Source organism: Mustelus asterias, chromosome 20 (genome assembly GCF_964213995.1).
Source record: "Mustelus asterias chromosome 20, sMusAst1.hap1.1, whole genome shotgun sequence".
NCBI classification, from domain to species: domain Eukaryota; kingdom Metazoa; phylum Chordata; class Chondrichthyes; order Carcharhiniformes; family Triakidae; genus Mustelus; species Mustelus asterias.
Window position 1 is genome coordinate 71,627,582 of NC_135820.1, and position 23,702 is coordinate 71,651,283.

The following is a 23,702-nucleotide window of genomic DNA, read 5'->3' on the forward strand; positions in this document are numbered from 1 at the left end:
TTTCAAACATCCATTGGGAAGAACATCTTTGTGCAAAGAGCAACATGTTTGAATTAACCTCAGTGCAGAAAATTTATACCCATAAGCTTTACTGGGTCAAATAGCTTTACTAAAATGCATTTTTTTTAAGATGAAAGAAATGTAGTGTCTTTGTCCTTACAACATGTCAAAGAGCTTTAGATCCAAAATAATTACTTGTTGAAATGCCGAGAAATGCACTGTAACTTTGCACAGAAAGGTATTTATTCGTCCATGGGATGTGGGCGCCGCTGTGGCAGGGCCACACCATTTATTGTCCATCAGAGGGCATTTAAGAATCAAACCACATTGCTGTGGGTCTGGAGTCACATGTAGGCCAGACCAGGTAAGGACGGCAGATTTCCTTCCCTAAAGGACATCAGTGAATCTGATGAATCTTCTACGACAATCGACAATGGTTTCATGGTCATCATTAGACTTTTAAATCCATCTGGTTCACTGATGTCCTTTCGGGAAGGAAATCTGCTGTCCTTACCCGATCTGGCCTACATGTGACTCCAGACCCACAGCAATGTGGTTGACTCTCGGATGGGCAATAAATGCAGGCCCAGCCAGCGAACACCCACATCCCATAAATTTTTTAAAAATTTATTAGTCACAAGTCGGCTTACATTAACACTGCAAAGAAGTTACTGTGAAAATCCCCTAATTGCCACATTCCGATGCCTGTTCAGCTACAATGAGGGAGAATTTAGCATGGTCAATGCACCTAACCCGCACATCCTTCAGACTGTGGGAGGAAACTGGAGCACCTGGAGGAAAACCACACAGACACGGGGAGAATGTGCAGACTTCGCACAGACAGTGACCCAAGCTGGAAATCAAGCCTGGGTCCCTGCTGCTGGGAGGCAGCAGTGCTAACCACTGTGCCGTCCTAAGGAATACATTTTTAAAAACGTGACTAGTTAATAGGTTTCTGATATTGGTGGTTGAGGGATAAATGTTTGGCCAGGCTCTTCTCCGAATATTGTTGTGGGATTCACAGTCAACGTTATTAGCTATAGTTTGGTATTATTGCAAACAGGCAGATGGGGCCTCAGTTTAATAGAACATAGAACAGTACAGCACAGAACAGGCCCTTCGGCCCACGATGTTGTGCCGAGCTTTATCTGAAACCAAGATCAAGCTATCCCACTCCCTATCATCCTGGTGTGCTCCATGTGCCTATCCAATAACCGCTTAAATGTTCCTAAAGTGTCTGACTCCACTATCACTGCAGGCAGTCCATTCCACACCCCAACCACTCTCTGCGTAAAGAACCTACCACTGATATCCTTCCTATATCTCCCACCATGAACCCTATAGTTATGCCCCCTTGTAATAGCTCCATCCACCCGAGGAAATAGTCTTTGAACGTTCACTCTATCTATCCCCTTCATCATTTTATAAACCTCTATTAAGTCTCCCCTCAGCCTCCTCCGCTCCAGAGAGAACAGCCCCAGCTCCCTCAACCTTTCCTCATAAGACCTACCCTCCAAACCAGGCAGCATCCTGGTAAATCTCCTCTGCACTCTTTCCAGCGCTTCCACATCCTTCTTATAGTGAGGTGACCAGAACTGCACACAATATTCCAAATGTGGTCTCACCAAGCCTCACGTGAAAGGATCTCACATACAATAATACAAAACCCTCTTCTGGGATTTAGCCTGAACCACTAAATTCTGACACTGATGTGAGTGCACTATCATTGAAGTAAACTAAATTTAATGTTCTTATTTGTTGCTAAGCAAAGTATGGAACCCAAATGTGTTATACCATCTTAGACAGATGCTCCCAAGAGTCAAAAAACATTATTTCAGGTATGAAGATTCTGAGTTTTGCGCAGGGATGGATGACTGATTTAGAATTAATGTCAGATAATAGTTGAATAATATAGTGCAGCAACAACAGCTCTTACTTTCAAGTAATGATGTGGAGATGCTGGCGTTGGACTGGGGTGGGCAAAGTAAGGAGTCTCACAGCACCAGGTTAAAGTCCAACATTTGGAATCACGAGCTTTCGGAGCGCTGCTCCTTCATCAGATGAGTGGAGGTTAGTTCACAAACACGGCATATATAGGCAAAGACACAACTGCAAGATAATTACAGATTGGAATTACAGATTCTTCACATTCCAATCTGTAATTATCTTGCAGTTGTGTCTTTGTCTATATGTGCTGTGTTTGTGAACTAATATCCACTCACCTGATGAAGGAGCAGCGCTCCGAAAGCTCGTGGTTCCACATAAAGCTGTTGGACTTTAATCTGTGGTGTTGTGAGACTCCTTACTTTCAAGTAAGTCAGGTCATTAAGGTCAAAAGACACATTCAAGCGAATATCAGAATAAAGGAGAAAATGGTTTGTGTTATAGGTGGATTGGAAATATTATATATCGCCCACAAGAACAGGTCCACTGAGCTGATTTGAGATTCTAGCTCAGTCAGTGCGTACGTCTGCTTTAGGTCCCACAGCTACTGTTTCACTACAGAGCAAAATTTGATCTGTCACCAGATATGCAGTGCACTCCACCAAATAAAGCAGCTCACTGCTCAGTAATTAATAAAGATGGATTTCAGAAAAAGGCAAGCGAGAAAGAGGTGTTGTAAACATTGACCTAATTTCCACAGCACACAAAATCGGTTTTACTTTGTATAGTTTTAAAATTTGGAATAATACCAATATACAAAGTGCTCCCACATTCAGACGGTCATGTAAATATTGCTGCTGACCATTAGAGTCCCTTCAATGCTATCACTAAGCTCATTTTCACCCTCCCCACTCGTTACCAAAAAAACACTTTCTTATTCATTCATGGTATCTGGGCATCTCTGGCTGGGCCAGCATTTATTGCCCTTTAACTAGGCAATTAGGGCAGCACGGTGGCACAGTGGTTAGCACCGCTGCCTCACAGCGCCAGGGACCTGGGTTCAAATCTGGCCTCGGTCACTGTCTGTGTAGAGTTTGCACATTCTCCCCGTGTCTGCGTGGGTTTCCTCCGGGTGCTCCGGTTTCCTCCCAGTTTGAAAGACGTGCTGATTAGGTGCATTGACCCAAACAGGTGCCGTAATGTGGCAACTAGGGGAATTTCACAGTAACTTCATTGCAGTGTTAATGTAAGCCTTACTTGTGACTAATAAATAAACTTTAACTTTAGTCTGTGCAGAGTTCTCCCTATGTCTGCATGGGTTTCCTCCGGGTGCTCCGGTTTCCTCCCACAGTCCAGTTGGATTGGCCATGCTAAATTTACCCTAGTGTCGGGGGAACAGCAAGGTAAATACGTGGGGTTATGGGGATAGGGCCTGGGTTGAATTGTGGTTGGTGCAGACTTGATGGGCCGAATGGACTGTAGGGATTCTATGATTCTATGAACTGAAAGGCTTGCTAGGCCATTTCAGAGGACATTTAAGAGTGAATCACGTTGCTGGGGTCACATATAGGCCAGACAGGGCAAGGACAGCAGATTTCCTTCCCCAAATTAGTGAACCAGATGGATGCTTACAACAATTGACATCGGTTTCATAATCATCATTAAGACTTAATTCCAAATTTGTCTTTTATTGAGCTGTCATGGTGGGATTCGATCCCAAGATTCAGTCTGGGACCGAATCCCACTGGATTATTGGTCCAGAGACCACACCCACTAAGCAACCAGGAAGTTTTTTTTAATTCATTCGTGGGACATGGGCGTCACTGGCTGGGCCAGCATTTATTGCTCATCCCTGAGACATTTAAGAGTCAACCACATTGCTGTGGCTCTGGAGTCACATGTAGGCCAGACCAGGTAAGGACGGCAGATTTCCTTCCCAAAAGGACATTAGTGAACCAGTTGGGTTTCTCCGACATCAGCAGATTCTTAATTCCAGATATTTTTTATTGAATTCAAATTCCACCATCTGCCTTGGCGGGATTCGAACCTGGATCCCTAGAACAACTAGTTGAGTTTCTGGATTAATAGTCTAGTGATAATACCACTAGGCCATTGCTTCCCATAAATTCATGATTAAATTAGTCAGATATAAATGTAAGTGGAGGGAGGGAGGGAGACAGGAACCCAATTCATTTTGCTTGGAGAGTGGACTCAACGGAAATTACCAATTCGGTCAGCCATGCTGTCAAAGAAAAGCCAGGAGTCTTTGCCGGGCCCATACTTCACGAATGAAACATAATGACTGGTTTCAATACAGAGCACTGCAAACAGTTCCATCCTGTGTCGTGGAAAAGGGGATCGGACAGCAACATCCCTCGGATATGGAAATTTTCTGAATTGATGATCTTTCCTCTCCTTATGGGAATGAACCTGTATGGAATTCCAGGAGAAAAAGGTATTAGAAGAATGGCGGCAGAGTGGACTGGATTCAAACCTGTGGCCCCCATCATAGAAAACGGCAGTCTAACGGCTCAGCACACAACCTATTCACTTAAAAAAAAAATTAAATCCAATATTCATTCATTGAATCCCTACAGTGCAGAAGGAGGTCATTTGGCCCATTGAGTCTGCACCGACCACAATCCCACCCTATCCCCATAACCCCATGTATTTACCCTGCTAGCCCGCCCCCTGACACTAGGGACAATTTAGCATGGCCAATCCACCTAAGCCGCAAATCTTTGGACACCTTCTTACCTGATTGTTGCAAACGTAGCAGTACTGCTTTATGGCACCTGGATTAAGAGTTGGGTCCAGAAGACACTGAGCACATTCATACTCTGCCACTTCTCCACAGATGAAGCACTGTCTCAGAGCTGCAAACAAATTGCCAAATTCTTTATACAATTTAAAGTGTATCATTAACCAATAGAATTTTTGGCAAGTTTAGAATCCCTACAGTGCATCGAGTCTGCACCGACCACAATCCCACCCAGTCCCTATTCCCGTAACCCCACATATTTAACCTGCTAATCCCCCTATACTAGGGTCAATTTAGCCTGGCCAATCCACCTAACCCGCACATCTTTGGACTGTGGGAGGAAACCGGAGCACCCGGAGTGCACTCCCACCTATCTATATATCATTGTGGTCCTAACTGTGGTGGGTCTACACTGACAGTGGGTCAGGAGTTACCAGGTAGTGATAGTGTAGGGGTCCGAGGTATTGGATGATAAATATATGTGCATAATGACCTAAAGTTTTAAAGTTAAAGTTTATTTATTAGTGTCACAAGTAGGCTTACATTAACACTGAAATGAAGTTAGTGTGAAAATCCCCTAGTCGCCACACTCCGGCGCCTGTTTGGGAACACTAAGGGAGAATTTAGCACGGCCAATGCACCCAACCAGCACGTCTTTCGGACTGTGGGAGGAAACTGGAGCACCCGGAGGAAACCCACGCAGACACGGGGAGAACGTGCAGACTCTGCACAGGCAGTGACCCAAGCCGGGAATCGAAGCTGGGTCCCTGGCACAGTGAGGCAGCAGTGCCAACCACTCTGCCACCCTTTGCAGAGTGGATTAAAAGACCAACTGCATCGTTTATGGTGTTCATAATATAAAATGCGTGACAACAAAAGCTACTTCAATCCCTGTGCTGGATGTGGCATCCAAGCAAAATAATTTCTAACAGGCATTGCCTTATTAGACCGGCTATGCTGCAATTATCTTGTTCATCTAATGCAGCACTAATGCCAGCAGGTGGGTATAAGCACAGTGTGACATGTTTACATTTACTGCTAGTTAATCTGCTGTATAATTACATGCCATTAAGCAAAAGGAAAACTGTATTGTCTTGTGACATGAGAGGCAGAATCACCAACATGAAGCTGAAACTTGCCATTATTAAGTAAATCTGTGATATCTAGTTCCAGCGAGGGCATGATCTTTGTGAACATTTTAAACTGTTTCCCGAACCGTGGCATCTGAACCAAGAGGCACACTGGGATCTGAAATAGAGACAATTCCAAGAATGGTTTCATAGAATCACAGAATCCCGACAGTGCAGAACGAGGCCATTCGGCCCATCGAGCCTGCACCGACAACAATCCCACCCAAGCCCTATCCCCGTAACCCCATGTATTTACCCTAGCTAATCCCCCTGACACTAAGGGGCAATTTAGCACGGCCAATCAACCCAACCCACACGTCTTTGGAGAGTGGAAAGAAACCGGAGCATCCGGAGGAAACCCACACAGACACGGGGGGGGGGGGCGGAACGTGCAAACTGCACACAGACAGTGACCTAAGCCGGGAATCGAACCCGGGTCCCCGGCACTGTGAGGCATCAGTGCTATAACCACTGTGCCACCGTGCCACCCAAGGATCCAAGCTGTTGTCACAGCTCAAGCTCATGCAAGTTAGATGCAGGGTTAAAAGCTTTGCTACAATGTCCCAATGTGCCTTAACTCCAGCCTCAAGAACTTAAACCCCAATCCTTCACTGCACTCTCAGCACTTCAACTATCCACACAAGCCATAGTGATCACAACTCCCACTTTACTGCTAAATTAATGGCAGTCTTGTGCTAGGTGGGGAGCAGTGGGGGTGTAGGAAAAAGCAAATTCCCTAAATTGAACCCACACAGTCAATCAACAGGGAAGAGACGCTGATCCTCTCAATCTGGGAATCATTTAACCCAAGCCTCAGTGATATAATGGAAAATGTGGCAGATTAAGACAAAAGTGTTTTCAAAATCTATAAAGAGTGAAATTCATTATAATATAGCACACATATGACAGCACGTATCAATAAAAAAATTAAAAACCAACAAACATATGACATGAGTGATTAATTAACATTTTTTTGTGACTAGTAAGCAGGAAGAGCATTGAGGAAAATGTGCTATTAATTCAAACTATCTGATCATTCAGTTTTTAGTCCCATACAATGTTACATCTCTCCTTTAAAATAAGTAGTTCAAACTAAGGGATTCCCAAACCAGGCTCCGTGGAACCGGAGCCTCCCCCAGCGGTTCCCACACTACGTTCCATGGAACCGGAGTCTCCCCAGGGGTTCCCAAACTCGGCCCCGTGGAACCGGAGCCTCCCCAGGGGTTCCCACACTAGCTTCCGTGGAACCGGAGCCTCCCCAGGGGTTCCCACACTAGGTTCTGTGGAACCGGAGTCTCCCCAGGGGTTCCCAAACTCGGCCCCGTGGAACCGGAGCCTCCCCAGGGGTTCCCACACTAGGTTCTGTGGAACCGGAGCCTCCCCAGGGGTTCCCACACTAGGTTCCATGGAACTGGAACCCCAGCGGTTCCGCACCAAGCCGGACAGATCAATACTATTTGAGTTTCGTGTTGTTTCCAGCTTGTCCAATCAGAGTTTGGCTTCTCCAGCATCCGGCCTCGGATTGGATGAGCTGAAAGCAGCACAAAATTGCCTCGATCAGGGTGAGAGGGGCTCCTGTGAGGGGTGAGAGGGGCTCCTGTGAGGGGTGAGAGGGGCTCCTGTGAGGGGTGAGAGGGGCTCCTGTGAGGGGTGAGAGGGGCTCCTGTGGAAGGGTGAGAGGGGCTCCTGTGGAAGGGTGAGAGGGGCTCCTGTGAGGGGTGAGAGGGGTTCCTGTGAGGGGTGAGAGGGACTCCTGTGAGGGGTGAGAGGGGCTCCTGTGCGGGGTGAGAGGGGCTCCTGTGCGGGGTGAGAGGGGCTCCTGTACGGGGTGAGAGGGGCTCCTGTGAGGGGTGAGAGGGGCTCCTGTGGGGGTGAGAGGGGCTCCTGTGGAAGGGTGAGAGGGGCTCCTGTGGAAGGGTGAGAGGGGCTCCTGTGGAAGGGTGAGAGGGGCTCCTGTGGAAGGGTGAGAGGGGCTCCTGTGGAAGGGTGAGGGGGGCTCCTGTGGAAGGTGAGAGGGGCCAGGTCTTGGGAAAAGAGAGCAGTACCTGCGCGGGGGTGGGAGGGAAGTTTGGGCCTCAGAGAAAGGTGTGTGTGGAAAAAGAGAGAGGGATGAGTGTGTGTGTGTTAAAGAGAGAGTAATGAATGTGAGAGAGAGGATGAGTGTTTGTTTGAGAGAGAGAGAGATATCTATGTGTGTGTGTGTGTGTGAGAGAAAGAGAAACAGAGGGATGAATGTGAGAGATAGGATGAGTGTGTGCGCATGAGAGAGAGAGGATGAGTGTGTATATCTGTGCGTGTGTGAGGAAGGATGAGTGTGTGTGAGGCCAAAATGTTGTGTGACTTCAAGAATGAAATAGATACAGCTCTTGGGACTAAAGGGATCAATCAATTGGGGGGAGGGAGGCAGGATTAGGATATTAAATTTGATGATCAGCCATGATCATAATGAATGGTGGAGCAGGTTCGAAGGGCCGAATGGCCTGCTCCTGACAAAATGGTAAGACCCAAGTACATCTTTCTGATAAGACAGCTCTTAAATTATAGTTAAAGTATACATATTAGAAATAGGAAAGACTTCCATAAATTAGGTGTTTGTACTCTTCTACTTATTGCGTGAAAATAATCTTTTCTTTGTGGTTTGGTTCTTCAACGCAATAAGAATGTTTCTCGGGGGTTCCTTCAGTACTCTTGGGAGTTCATAAGGATACATGGCTGGAAAAGTTTGGGAAACCCTGGTTCAAGTTTTCTTGGCGCAAAATCAACAAACTATTTGAAGGAGACTAGATTCTAAGGGGTGCTTTTAAGAACCAAAATATAAGTTAAGTGTACCATGTGGAAGGTGGGTCATTTAGTAAATAATGAAGTGTATTAAGATGGCTAAGATTTCATTTCCCCCGCCGCACAGTATTACGCAGAGTAACACAGAACCACATCCTCAACATTTAAAACAGCAAAAGGTAAATACAGGTCTCCACAATGTTTTGTAAAGAGACCGTAACCAACCTCCTCAAATTTTAAATCACAAGAGAGGAAGGATCTCTCCAGAAGCAACTGTACTGTTGGCACGTTCAGCTTCTCATCTCTCTCCAGGATTATCTGGTAACAGTAGCTCTCCTGAATTTTCTGGCCTGACCTGAATCGTGCACAAGAATAATAACGTTACACAGATCTCTTGAGCCCATAAGTATAAATATAGCTAATGTAAGGTAATAGTACGATTAAAATTAACAGGTTTAAGATTTGGGGGCGACACAGTGGTTAGCGCTGCTGCCTCACAGCGCCAGAGACCCGGGTTCGATTCCCAGCTTGAGTCACTGTCTGTGTGGAGTCTGTACGTTCTCCCTGTGTCTGTGTGGGTTTCCTCCGGGTGCTCCGGTTTCCTCTCTCAGTCCGAAAGGCGTGCTGGTTAGGCGCATTGGCCCAATGTGCCTCAGTGTACCCGAACAGGCGCCAGAGTAGGGGATTTTCACAGTAACTTCATTGCAGTGTTGATGTAAGCCTACTTGTGACTAATAAATAAACTTTACTTCCTTTCGACTGTGGGAGGAAACCAGAGCACCCGGAGGAAACCCATGTGGACACTGGGAGAATGTGAAAACTCCACACAGATATGTAGAATTACTAACAGCAATTTCTCGATTTCCACATTTAATGGTGTACGCACAGACTACACTGAAACTGAAAGCAAAGTCTGGAGGAACGAAGCAATCCTGGTAGCTTTACCCTCCTTACATAAACCATAGTGGGAAACATAGAGTCTTAGATTTTGGGGTATTACTATAGAGCTATTCTTAGCAGCCTACTAATCACCAGATATCACTTCTAACTAAAATAACAGGAAGTAGTAAAATTGGAGATTACTTCTTTGCATTCTTGAATTGGTATCAATGATTAATGTCCAAGGCCAGGTATACTTTGAGAGAGGATCAGCAGTTCAAGGCGCAGTGGTTAGCACTGCTGCCTCACAGCTCCAGTGACCTGGATTCAATTCCTGGCTTGAGTTGCTGTCTGCGTGGAGCCTGCACGTTCTCCCTGTGTCTGCGTGGGTTTCCTCCGGGTGCTCCGGTTTCCTCCCACAGTCCAAAGATGTGCAGGTTAGGTGAATTAGCCATGCTAAATTGCCATTTAGTGTCCCGGGATGCGTAGGTTAGAGGGATTAGCGGGTTAAATATGTGGGGTTACGGGGATGGGGCCTGGGTGGGATTGTTGTTGGTGCAGACTCGATGGGCCGAATGGCCTCCTTCTGTACTGTAGGGACTCTATGATTAAACAAAAGCATTTTTTGAGGGCTGGCGGCCACACTATCAAGATAAAACAGAAAATTCATCCACTAAATCCTCAGACATGCACTTAAGACTGTACATTGTGACATCTAGTGAAAACAAATTTGCTCAGAACAAATTAAACCATTGACTTTCAGATGAATTTCCTCTGTAAAGGAACTGATAGAGTTGAAGTTAGAGCTCGTAATTCGTACGTTGGCTAACATCCAGAATTTCCCTTGATTTTAAATTATCATCTGAGGTCCTTTAATGGGAGATCTTAGTGTAACAAACAGCAACCTAGACCAGTAACTCCCAGCAGCAACTCAAGGCCTATGCTGAGTGACCTGAACCCAGATCAACAATGTGAGGTTTACAATTAGCTTCAGCTGAAGAAGGAATCAAGAAAATCAGTCTGCCAATGGACATCAAGTAAGCTAGATTTGAGATCAACTGATGACCATCATGGTTCAACATGTCATGTCTCTTTTTTAAATTTTTACTTTGTTCTTAAAGGTACAGAGCCAATGCTCCGCTGGGATTGGGCAGACCCAAACCCGTCACCTTGCTTGCGCCAAAAATCAAATTCATAGAATCCCTTCAGGACAGAAGGAGGCCATTTGGCCCATGGAGCCTGCACCGACCACAATCCCACCCAGACCCTATTCCCGTAACCCCACATACGCACCCTGCTAATCCCCCTGATACTAGGGTCAATTTAGCATGGCCAATCAACCTAACCCACACATCTTTGAACTGTGGAAGGAAACCGGAGCACCCGGAGGAAACCCATGCAGACATGAGGAGAACATGCAGACTCCGCACAGAGACCCAAGCCAGGAGTCGAACCCGGGTCCCTGGCGCTGTGAGGCAGCAGTGCTAACCACTGTGCCATCGTGCTGCCCTAACTCAATAGGTGAAAATTCAATAGACTCATATGAACTGGGCACAATTATGAGGTACCAGTGAGGCAATTATCACTTGTGAAATTGTGTCTTGGCAACATTCAGGGGCAAAGGAGAATTTTTAAAAATGTTAATAGCTACCTGATCTTTAGCAATGGATCCACTGCCAGGACCTCATGCAGTAAGACATTGATAAATTCTTCCGGATCTAAAGTTGAGAAAATTGCACCACATGTTCGTATTTATGTAAATAGTGTCAACCACTTCCATTTTACACAGTAACAACGGTTAAAAGGACACGCATGGTGCATCATTCTTGGCATGCAAAGTCAGCTGGTACTCTGACTTGTTAGATTTGATTTGATTTATTATTGTCACATGTATTAACATAGTGAAAAGTATTGTTTCTTGCGCACCTATGCAAAGCATACTGTTCATAGAGAAGGAAATGAGACAGTTACAGTCACAGCTAGGGAGTAGAGAAAAATCAACTTAATGCAAGGTAAGTCCATTCAAAAGGCTGACAGCAGCAGGGAAGAAGCTGTTCTTGAGTCGGTTGGTACGTGACCTCAGACTTTTGTACCTTTTTCCCGACGGAAGAAGGTGGAAGAGAGAATGTCCGGGGTGCATGGGGCCCTTAATTATGCTGGCTGCTTTTTCCGAGGCAGCGGGAAGTGTAGACAGAGTCAATGGGTGGGAGGCTGGTTTGCATGATGGATTGGGCTACATTCATGACCTTTTGTAGTTCCTTGCGGTCTTGGGCAGAGCAGGAGCCCATACCAAGCTGTGATACAACCAGAAAGAATGCTTTCTATGGTGCATCTGTAAAAGTCAGTGAGAGTCGTAGCTGACATGCCAAATTTCCTTAGTCTTCTGAGAAAGTAGAGGCATTGGAGGGGCTTTCTTAACGATAGTGTCGGCATGGGGGAGACCAGGACAGGTTGTACAGCTGAACATGAGTGTTATAGCTTGTAAAGCACTCCTACATCCGGGGTGTGACCCTTTAAGGCTACAAAGTCTAATTGATGTTAAATAAATAGCAGGCAAGGTGATTCAAAGGTTAACTGCAATTAAGGGATAGAAGATATTTTGGATCCTTCAGTTGCTTTTTTCCCTGAGTATTGTAAATGACTGTCATTATCTCCCCTTTATTTTTAAACTATTTCTCCTCCAGAAGCTTGGATTAAACACAATCCCGTTACAAAAATGCATGCATTCTATCTTTATTATAAAGTATACATGCCTGCATGAGAGCTGCACAAAAACACATAAAAAATAATCATCTGCTTAATTTTAGCAAGCAAATCAAATAATTTTGAAGATCACTGAGTTGGTTGAACTTATGCTAGAATACAGAGTAAAAGAATATTGAATGAGAAAGTACAGAAGTACGACAGTTGGGCAAAATCATTGAAATAATGTTATGAATGTTAATTAACATGAATAATGTTATTAATCATTGAAATAATGTTGTATTATAGACATATAGAACATCAACAACAATAAAAACATAACTGGGTAAATTTGAGAGACAGATTCCAATTCAAGATGAGGGGGCAGGAGGTTTAAGGGGGATGTGAGAAAAACCTTTTTCACTCAGAGGGTTGCGACGGTCTGGAATGCGCTGCCTGGGAGGGTGGTGGAGGCAGGTTGCCTCACATCCTTTAAAAAGTATCTGGATTAGCACTTGGCACATAACACAGAACAAAGAAAATTACAGCGCAGGAACAGGCCCTTCGGCCCTCCAAGCCTGCACTGGCCATGCTGCCCGACTTAACTAAAACCCCCTACCCTTCCGGGGGCCATATCCCTCTATTCCCATCCTATTCATGTACTTGTCCAGACGCCCCTTAAAAGTCACTACCGTATCCGCCTCCACTACCTCCCCCGGCAACGAGTTCCAGGCACCCACTACTCTCTGTGTAAAAAATCTCCTTTAAACCTTGCCCCTCGCACCTTAAACCTATGCCCCCTAGTAATTGACTCTTCCACCCTGGGAAAAAGCTTCTGACTATCCAACATTCAGAGCTATGGCCAAGTGCTGGCAGATGGGATTAGGTGGGAGTTCAGGTGTTTCTAATGTGTCGGTGTGGACTCGATGGGCTAAAGGACCTCTTCTGCGCTGTGTGATTCTATGAACTCAATGGCAAGCTGTCCTGAATAGCAGATTTAGTCTATTGCATTAATCCACAGGGTAACAACATGAAATCTGAGCCCCTACATGATCAACTGTGCTGTACTGCTCGAGTTTTATGATTCCACTGTTCGGGCCAGGACACGGACCATTGTGCAGATAGTTGGAGATATAAAAAGTAGTCATCTAACCAAGCTGACACGTGAATATTGCCCGTGACCAAAGGAGATCTGGATTGCACAAATAACTCTGACCTCTGTCTCCAAGGGGAAAGATAGAAAGTGTAAGAATCTAATATGGTATCCAAAAATCATGCCGATTAAGGAGCAATTCTGCCACATGTGTGACTACCTTACAGTATTATGGAAATAACTGTATAAAGTTTCACCCCTTGCATTCAATGTCATGACTATGATGTTTCATGTTGTACTCAGTTCTGTAAAACTGGTAATTACAATGCACAAAATATAATTAAGTCAATTATCATCAAAATAAGGAGAGTTTAAGTTAATGTCATAAAGTCTTTCATCAATAGAATAAGCCTCCTCATGAACCTGCTTCTAGAATCATAGAAACCCTACAGTGCAGAAAGAGGCCATTCAGCCCATTGAGTCTGCACCGACCACAATCCCACCCAGGCCCTATCCCCATAACCCCACATATTTACCCCATTAATCCCTCTAACCTGTGCATCCCGGGACACTAAGTGGCAATTTAGAATGGCCAATGCACCTAACCCGCACATCTTTGGACTGTGGGGGGAAACCGGAGCACCCGGAGGAAACCCACGCAGACACGGGGAAAATGTGCAAACTCCACACAGACAGTGACCCAAGCCAGGAATCGAACCCGAGTCCCTGAGATGTGAGGCAAAAGTGCTAACCACTGTGCCACCGTGCCACTTCTAGGCCTAGTCACGACAGGTCCAGGCAGTGGGCGATAAAGGGGGACTGCCTGCCCCTCTCCCCACCTTATGTTGACAGCCAGGCATCCTTTGAAGGGGACCACATGGTGTCTGCTGGCATAATCGAGGCCTTCCATGGCCAGTGGGAACAACAGGGGCTTTACTAACCCTTCTAATCATATGTTTTAAGTGTCCTTTGAGATTTGTTTTTGTTTGATGCAGTACCCTTTAACCAGCTGCCTTTTAATTTATTCCTCAACCTATTAATTTAGTTTAATTGTTTAGCTCAAAGTATCACTAACAGAATAGCAAAACCTGAGCAAAAGATAAAAGTGACATGAGATTTTGGAGAAAGCGATATCAATGGGGTACAAGATACTGTACAGATGCACCATAGAAAGCATTCTTTCTGGTTGTATCACAGCTTGGTATGGCTCCTGCTCTGCCCAAGACCGCAAGGAACTACAAGGGGTCATGAATGTAGCCCAGTCCATCACTCAAACCAGCCTCCCATCCATTGATTCTGTCCACACTTCCCGCTGCTTCGGAAAAGCAGCCAGCATAATTAAGGACCCCATGTTCCCCGGGCTTCCTTCGGGAAAAATATATAAAAGTCTGAGGTCATGTACCAACTGACTCAAGAACAGCTTCTTCCCTGCTGCCATCAGACATTTGAATGGACCTACCTCACACTAAATTGATCTTTTTCTGCACCCTAGTGATGACCATAACACTACATTCTGCACTCTCTCCTTTCCTTCTTTATGAACGGTATGCTTTGTCTGTATGGTGTGCAAGAAACAATACTTTTCACTGTATGCTAATACATGTGACAATAATAAATCAAATCAAATCAAAAACCTTGAAAACCTTTTATGGTAGTAAGGAAATAATTTTTTTTAACACATAAGATATAAAAGATATTCAACGGGAAAAACAAGATTGCACATGTAATACAGGGTATGAAGATAGCTTCTTGATTTACAAGTTCATGTAACAAATCAGCAACATCTCAAATCAACACAACTTGCCAGAATATTGGTATTTGGTATCCAGATAGAGCAAGGGAGCGTGACAGCAAGTGTGAGAGCAAGAGGGAGGGGGGGGGGGGGGGGGGGGAGGGGGGGGGGGGAGGAGCGAGGGGGGGGCGGAGGGGAGGGGGCGGAGGGGAGGGGGCGGAGGGGAGGGGGCGGATGTCGGGGGGGAGGGGGCGGAGGGCGGGGGGGAGGGGGCGGAGGGGAGGGGGCGGAGGGCGGGGGGGAGGGGGCGGAGGGGAGGGGGCGGATGTCGGAGGGGAGGGGGCGGAGGGCGGGGCGGAGGGGAGGGCGGAGGGGAGGGCGGAGGGGAGGGCGGAGGGGAGGGCGGAGGGGAGGGCGGAGGGGAGGGCGGGGGGGAGGGCGGAGGGGAGGGCGGAGGGGAGGGCGGAGGGGAGGGCGGAGGGGAGGGCGGAGGGGAGGGCGGAGGGGAGGGCGGAGGGGAGGGCGGAGGGGAGGGCGGAGGGGAGGGCGGAGGGGAGGGCGGGGGGAGGGCGGGGGGGAGGGCGGGGGGGAGGGCGGAGGGGAGGGCGGAGGGGAGGGCGGGGGGGAGGGTGGGTGGGAGGGAGAATGACATAAAGAGGATATATATAACGAATGCATACATACTGGCCTAAGTAAATTAGCTTCTATAGAATGTTACTTGTGCAAAAAAAATAGTTACCCTTCTCAGCCGAAATAAACGTGTCACATCCTAATAGTTTCCTCAATTTTGTCACCTTATCTGCATTCACAACCCCTGTCCTAGGATCAAAGGATTTGATGGTTAACTCTTGGAGTCTTGAATACTTATTTAAAAATCCGGATCCTGGGTTACAGGAAAAATTACAATAGCAATATTTCAGAATGTTTCTGCACTAATCAGTTCCCTGGTCCCTTTTTGTCATCAAGGTTCTTGCTGGGTTACAGCTCCACAATTTCAGACAGATTGCCAGTACTTCTTGAAGAATAAATGTCAGGAATATTAGACGAGTCATCTGTTTAGGCATCAGAATGGGAAATAATTAATACACCAAATTGGTTTAGAATTTTGATTCAACTTGTGTTATTATAGAGTCATTTTTTGGTTTCAATCGGTTAACTCCCAAGACTATATTGTAGGGATTCTATGTTTCGTCTGGAAATCAACCAGCTTGCTTTACTAGACTGTTGCTGACTAAGCCTTTGAAAATGATGGGAGAATGTCTAAATTGGCAAAGGAGAGGTCACAAAACCCAGTACAATCAACAGTTAGTCTATTGTTACAATCTCCACACTCTTATTTAGCTGGGTTACTGTGCAATATTTGGGGTGGCACAGTGGTTAGCACTGCTGCCTCACAGCTCCAGGGACCCGGGTTCGATTCCCGGCTTGGGTCACTGTCTGTGTGGAGTTTGCACGTTCTCCCCGTGCGTTTCCTCCGGGTGCTCCGGTTTCCTCCCACAGTCCGAAAGACGTGCTGGCCATGCTAAATTCTCCCTCTGTGTTTTATTCTCTTTTCTTGACAAATACATGAATAGGATGGGAATAGAGGGATTATGGTCCCCGGAAGGGTAGGGGGGTTTTAGTTCAGTCGGGGCAGCATGGTCGGTGCAGACTTGGAGGGCCGAAGGGTCTGTTCCTGTGCTGTAATTTTCTTTGTTCTTTGTTCTCTTTGTACCCGAACAGGCGCCAGAGTGTGACTTCTGAGGCTTTATAAAGTACTTCTGAGGCTTTATAAAGCACTGGTTAGGCCCCATTTGGAGTACTGTGAGCAATTTTGGGCCCCACACCTCAGGAAGGACATACTGGCACTGGAGCGGGTCCAGCGGAGATTCACACGGATGATCCCGGGAATGGTAGGCCTGACATACGATGAACGTCTGAGGATCGTGGGATTGTATTCATTGGAGTTTAGGAGGTTGAGGGGAGATCTAATAGAAACTTACAAGATAATGAACGGCTTAGATAGGATGGACGTAGGGAAGTTGTTTCCATTAGCAGGGGAGACTAGGACGCGGGGGCACAGCCTTAGAATAAAAGGGAGTCACTTTAGAACAGAGATGAGGAGAAATTTCTTCAGCCAGAGAGTGGTAGGTCTGTGGAATTCATTGCCACAGAGGGCTGTGGAGGCCGAGACGTTAAGCGTCTTCAAGACAGAAATTGATAAATTCTTGATTTCTCGAGGAATTAAGGGCTATGGGGAGAGAGCGGGTAAATGGAGTTGAAATCAACCATGATTGAATGGTGGAGTGGACTCGATGGGCCGAATGGCCTTACTTCCGCTCCTATGTCTTATGGTCTTATGGACTGGGGGATTTTCACAGTAACTTCATTGCAGTGTTAATGTAAGCCTATTTGGGACACTAATAAATAATAATAAGTAAGCTCTCTCCAGATCTTAGAAGATACAAAGTCCACTTATGGGAGCGGACAGATAAGTCTTAATCTAAAGGAATATCGACAGTACTGTTGTGAAATTTGTAACAATCATGTCCTCAGACTTCCATCAACCGCAGCAGGGGTAATAATCAGTGCAAGCACCCTTGCTAATTTTCTTGTGTTTGACTAAGAGTGTTGAGGTCAAATCTAAGTGCCGCTACCACTTCTTTGGCTGAGGTCAGCTAACTGAGCAGAGACCGAGGCCAGAATTCTCCCGTCCCGCCTGCCACTGGAATTCATGCAAAGGTCCATTGAAGTCAGGTGGGAATCTCCAGTTTTCAAATGAGTACGGTCGGACAATCCCGCCACAAGAATTCAATTGCTGCTCTGAATGGGCCAGGTTCTCACCACAGCAGGGGTGGCGGCAAGGTATAATCAGCGACAGTTATCACCAAAACTTCAAAATCAATAAAAAGATCAGAATTGCAGCAATCTTCAAACTGTCGGGTGCAGGATCGCAAGGACAATCCTTACTCACTTTCGGAGTGGGTTGACTATGTCTTCTCTCAACACACGTTGAATTTTCTCATCCTTTCCTCCAGGCATATGAAGTATACTATCCAACACTGATGTGAATGTGAATAAGCTGTGGGAAAAAAAAACCCCATTATTTTAAATAACGAAATTCATTGTGAAGTGAAACCAAAATCAGAGGTGACTCAAAGCAGTATATTCTCATTCACACAGTCACAGAGTCATAGCGATATACAGCATGGAAACAGGCCCTTCGGCCCAACTCGTCCATGCCGACTCATACAGTTATAATAGTTATCAGAGCTGGGAATTAAACATTTTCCCCCAAAAAAGTGGTATGTATTAGTCACAAGTGGTCCAACATTAACACTGCGATGAAGTTACTGTGAAAATCCCCGGGTCGCCACACTCCGGGTTCGATTCCGGCCTTGGGTCACTGTCTGTGTGGAGCCTGCACTCCCCGTGTCTGCGTGGGTTTCCTCCAGGTGTTCTGGTTTCCTCCCACAGTCCAAAGGTGTGTGGGCTAGGTGGATTGGCCATGCTAAATTGACCCTAGTGTAGTAGGGATTAGCAGGGTAAATGTGTGGGGTTACGGGGATAGGGCTCGAGTGAGTTTGTAGTCGGTACAGACTCGGTAGGCCAAATGGCCTCCTTCTGTACTGTAGGGATTCTATGATTTAAGTGCCTCCATATTAGCTCAAGGTGAAGTTTTAATTATTCGTCACAAGTAATGCTTACATTAACACTGTAATGAAGTTACTGTGAAATTTCCCTAGTCGCCACAGTCCGGCGCCCCTTCGGGTCAATGCACCTAACCAGCACGCCTTTCAGAATGTGGGAGGAAACCGGAGCACCCGGAGGAAACCCACGCAGACACGGGGAGAATGTGCAGACTCCACACAGACAGTGACCCAAGCCGGGAATCGAACCCAGGTCCCTGGCGCTGTGAGGCAGCAGTGCTAACCACTGTGCCACCGTGTTGTCCCCTATAGTATCAGCCAGGCTGAAAGGAGAGAGCTCCATCTACTTTTCCTTGACTGAGATTTAATCAATTTTTCTCCCCATTTGACACATCCAAGGGCAATTTACTTCTAGCTATGAAACTTGAAACAAGTACTAGGGGGCGCACAAATACAATCTGGGAGTTAATCTAATTTTATCCGTTTGGAGACTGGCTTGTTTTGATCATGAGTGGAGAATGGGAATTCAAAACTCTAAAGGCACCGTGACAACAACGAAGGCAGCACCCATATAAAGGCCTACATATTATTCAATAATGTACATTAGGAAAGCTTCCATTGGCAGAGTGTTATTCCTATTTTCATCCCTGAGGCCTTTCAGTGAGGTGGCTATTTCAGTGATAATTATTCATAGAATTCATAGAATTCCCTACAGTGCAGGCGGCCATTTGGCCCATCGAGTCTGCACCGACCACAATCCCATCCAGGCCCCATTCCCGTAACCCCTCATATTTACCCTGCTAATTCCCCTGATATTAGGATTAATTTAGCGTGGCCAATCAGCCTAACCCACACATCTTTGAACACTGGGAGGAAACCCACGCAGACATAGAACATAGAACATAGAACATAGAACATTACAGCGCAGAACAGGCCCTTCGGCCCACGATGTTGCACCGACCAGTTAAAAAAAAAAACTGTGACCCTCCAACCTAAACCAATTTCTTTTCGTCCATGAACCTATCTACGGATCTCTTAAACGCCCCCAAACTAGGCGCATTTACTACTGATGCTGGCAGGGCATTCCAATCCCTCACCACCCTCTGGGTAAAGAACCTACCCCTGACATCGGTTCTATAACTACCCCCCCTCAATTTAAAGCCATGCCCCCTCGTGCTGGATTTCTCCATCAGAGGAAAAAGGCTATCACTATCCACCCTATCTAAACCTCTAATCATCTTATATGCTTCAATAAGATCCCCTCTTAGCCGCCGCCTTTCCAGCGAAAACAATCCCAAATCCCTCAGCCTCTCCTCATAGGATCTCCCCTCCATACCAGGCAACATCCTGGTAAACCTCCTCTGCACCCTCTCCAAAGCCTCCACATCCTTCCTGTAATGTGGGGACCAGAACTGCACACAGTACTCCAAGTGCGGCCGCACCAGAGTTGTGTACAGTTGCAACATAACGCTACGACTCCTAAATTCAATCCCCCTACCAATAAACGCCAAGACACCATATGCCTTCTTAACAACCTTATCTACTTGATTCCCAACTTTCAGGGATCTATGCACACATACACCTAGATCCCTCTGCTCCTCCACACTATTCAAAGTCCTCCCGTTAGCCCTATACTCAACACATCTGTTATTCCTACCAAAGTGAATTACCTTTGGTAGGAACGTGCAAACTCCACACAGACAGTGACCCAAGCTGTGAATCAAACCTGGGTCCCTGGCGCTGTGAGGCAGCAGTGCTAACCACTGTGCCACCATGCTGCCCATTACTGTCAAATTGATACCTGTGAGCTGTGCCAAGACTTTGAGACACAAATCTTTCATTCTGTCAGCCTAACCTAACTTCAACAACCAAGAGTGCCTGAATGAGACTACATCTGGTCAAAAACAGAAACTAGTCATAGGGTCGTAGAGCTTTACAGCATGGAAATAGGTCCTTTGGCCCAACTCGTCCATGCCGCCCCTTTTTTAACCACTAAGCTAGTCCTAATTGCCCACATTTGACCCATATCCCTCTATACCCATCTTACCCATGTAACTAAGTAAGTCCTGCCCTGGTTCGATCTACCAAAATGCATCACCTCGTATTTGTCCAAATTAAACTCCATCTGCCATTCGTCAGCCCACTGGCCCAGTTGATCAAAATCCCGCTGCAATCCTCGATAACCTTCTTCACTGTCCACTATGCCACCAATCTTGGTGTCATCTGCAAATTTACTAACCATGCCTCCTAAATTCTCATCCAAATCCTTAATATAAATGACAAATAACAGAGGACCCAGCACTGATCCCTGAGGCACCCCGCTGGTCACAGGCCTCCAGTGTGAAAAAACAACCCTCTACAACCACCCTCTGGCTCCAGCCAATTTTGTATCCATTTGGCTACCTCACCCTGGATCCCATGAGATTTAACCTTATGCAACAACCTAGACTTCACATTCCTCATCAGCATCTGCTGGGTGCTTTCAGCATACAACAATCAGCCTCGTCACAAGAACAGCAGAAGCTGGCAACAATTGATTTAAAACTAGAAACATCAGTCAAACCTGAAAATTGTGGAGTCCAAATAACAAGAATTGTAATGTCCTTGAATCCCTTTCATTCTTCCCTTCATCAGCTGTAGAGCTTCATCTTCTCGCACTGGTGGGACATCCTCTTTTATGGTCAGATTATCTTGAGCGGTCTTCACTTGTAATTGAAACAGACCGAATTCATATATTCAATATTGACACAGACCTGCAATATATCGTAATGATCTCAAAGATCCAGCACCCCCATGGTTAGAAACCAGCCTCCCATCCATTGACTCTGTCTACACTTCATGCTGCCTCGGCAAAGCAGCCAGCGTAATTAAGGACCCCCACGCACCCCGGACATTCTCTCTCCCACCTTCTTCCTTCGGGAAAAAGATACAAAAGTCTGAGGTCACGTACCAACCGACTCAAGAACAGCTTCTTCCCTGCTGCTGTCAGACTTTTGAATGGACCAACCTTGCATTAAGTTGATCTTTCTCTACACCCTAGCTATGACTGTAACACCACATTCTGCACCCTCTCCTTTCCTTCTCTATGAACGGTATGTTTTGTCTGTATAGTGCGCAAGAAACAATACTTTTCACTGTATGTTAATACATGTGACAATAATAAATCAAATCAAATCTTTGATTTGATTTATTATTGTCACATGTATTAACATAGTGAAAAGTATTAGTTCTTGTGCGCTATACAGACAAAGCATACCGTTCATAGAGAAGGAAACGAGGGAGTGCAGAATGTGGTGTTACAGTCATAGCTAGGGTATAGAGAATGATCAGCATTAAGCAAAAAAAAAAATTGCGGTCCCTAATTTAACTGGGCTACAATATAAAACACACAAATGAAACATACAAAATCTAATCCTGAAGTCCCAATGACCAGAGTGATTTACTTGGCTATAATTTAATAGGGACATGCCTCAGACTTTGCTCCCATTGGGACACTGTGGTTAGCATTGCTGCCTCACAGCACCAGGGACCTGGGTTCGATTCCCGGCTTGGGTCACTGTCTGCACGGAGTTTGCACATTCTCTCCGTGTCTGCGTGGGTTTCCTCCGGGTGCTCCGGTTTCCTCCCACAGTCCGAAAGACGTGCTGGCTGGTGCACCGGCCATGCTAAATTCTCTCTCAGTGTACCCCAACAGGTGCCGGAGTGTGGCAACTAGGGGATTTTCACAGTAACTTCTTTTCAGTATTAATCTCTACAGTGCAGAAGGAGGCCATTCAGCCCATCAAGTCTGCACTGACCACAATCCCACCCAGGCCCTATCCCTGTAACCCCACATATTTACCCCATTAATGCGTCTCATCTATGCATCCCGGGACACTAAGGGGCAATTTAGCATAGCCAATGCACCTAACCCGCACATCTTTGAATGTGGGAGGGAACCGGAGCACCCGGAGGAAACACACGCAGACATGGGGAGAACGTGCAGACTCCACACAGACAGTGACCCAAGCCAGGAATCAAACCCAGGTCCCTGGAGCTGTGAGGCAACAGTGCTAACCACTGTGCCACTCTAATGTAAGCCTACTTGTGACACTAAATAAACTTTAAAAATAAACTTTAAACTCAGATGTAAAAAATAAATCAAGCCATCTTGTTCATTGGCGTCACACCCTCAGCTCTTGTTTTTGGCAGTTAACTAGCTCAGCCTGCACAAGATATTTTCTCCTACTTTGACTAGTTTATAATCCCATCCCTTCTGAGTGAATCATAGAATCCCTACAGTGCAGAAGGAGTCTGCACTGACCACAATCCCACCCAGGCCCTATCCCCATAACACCATGCATTTACCCTCACTAGTCCCCCTGACACTAGGGGCAATTTAGCATGGCCAATCCACCTAACCCACACATCTTTGGACTGTGGGAGGAAACTGGAGCACCTGGAGGAAACCCACGCAGACAATGACCCAAGCCGGGAATTGAACCCGGGTCCCTGGCGCTGTGAGGCAGCAGTGCTAACCACTGTGCCGCCCGTGAAGCTCATCCCACCCACCCCAATAAGGTACGGTAGCATTCCAATTTACTCCACAGGCCCTGCACACCAACACGTCTTCCCTAGGTCATCATTTTCCATCTGAATGCCCAAGTTGATAATGTAGAAAGCAAAGGGTAACGTTACCTGGTGCCTGAATTGGACTGTTAGGTATCTCCTTTGGTGCGTTTGAACAAAAACGGGCATCTGGTTTACAGTTCCTTAATGGTATAAAAACTGCTTTGTTCTGTTCACAATTAAAGTAACGATTTTTCTCAAAAGTTCCATCATTAGCATCATTTAGTTCATAATCCTATAAATAAATCATGTTGAAAAGAGGGAGAAAGTGTTACTTCCCAAGGTTGCAAAATTGTGTTTGAATTCCACTCCTGAACCTTCCCTCTCAGGAATGCCATATTCTTTCTAACTTTATAGGGTCTTTTAGAAACATAGAAAAAACTACAGCACAAAACAGGCCCTTCGACCCCACAAGTTGTGCCGAACATATCCCTACCTTCTAGGCCTATCTATAACCCTCCATCCTATTAAGTCCCATGTACTCATCCAGGAGTCTCTTAAAAGTCCCTATTGAGTTTGCCTCCAC

The 23,702-nt window shown here is 46.1% G+C and overlaps 1 protein-coding gene across 3 annotated transcripts in view; it reads right to left on the reverse strand.

The window, feature by feature from the left end:
- Positions 1 to 23,702, reverse strand: part of cyld2 (cylindromatosis (turban tumor syndrome) 2) — a 47,681-nt gene that overhangs the window by 1,014 nt on the left and 22,965 nt on the right. For all 3 annotated transcript variants that reach the window (XM_078236807.1, XM_078236806.1, XM_078236805.1), the window contains exons 6-14: positions 23,246 to 23,411; positions 21,132 to 21,273; positions 17,893 to 18,000; positions 15,679 to 15,758; positions 11,084 to 11,150; positions 8,779 to 8,908; positions 5,785 to 5,893; positions 4,642 to 4,760; positions 4,110 to 4,314 (exon numbers count right to left, since the gene is read on the reverse strand). In XM_078236807.1, the coding sequence (XP_078092933.1) occupies positions 4,110 to 4,314; positions 4,642 to 4,760; positions 5,785 to 5,893; positions 8,779 to 8,908; positions 11,084 to 11,150; positions 15,679 to 15,758; positions 17,893 to 18,000; positions 21,132 to 21,273; positions 23,246 to 23,411 (1,126 nt within the window). The remainder of the gene's footprint in view (positions 1 to 4,109; positions 4,315 to 4,641; positions 4,761 to 5,784; positions 5,894 to 8,778; positions 8,909 to 11,083; positions 11,151 to 15,678; positions 15,759 to 17,892; positions 18,001 to 21,131; positions 21,274 to 23,245; positions 23,412 to 23,702) is intronic.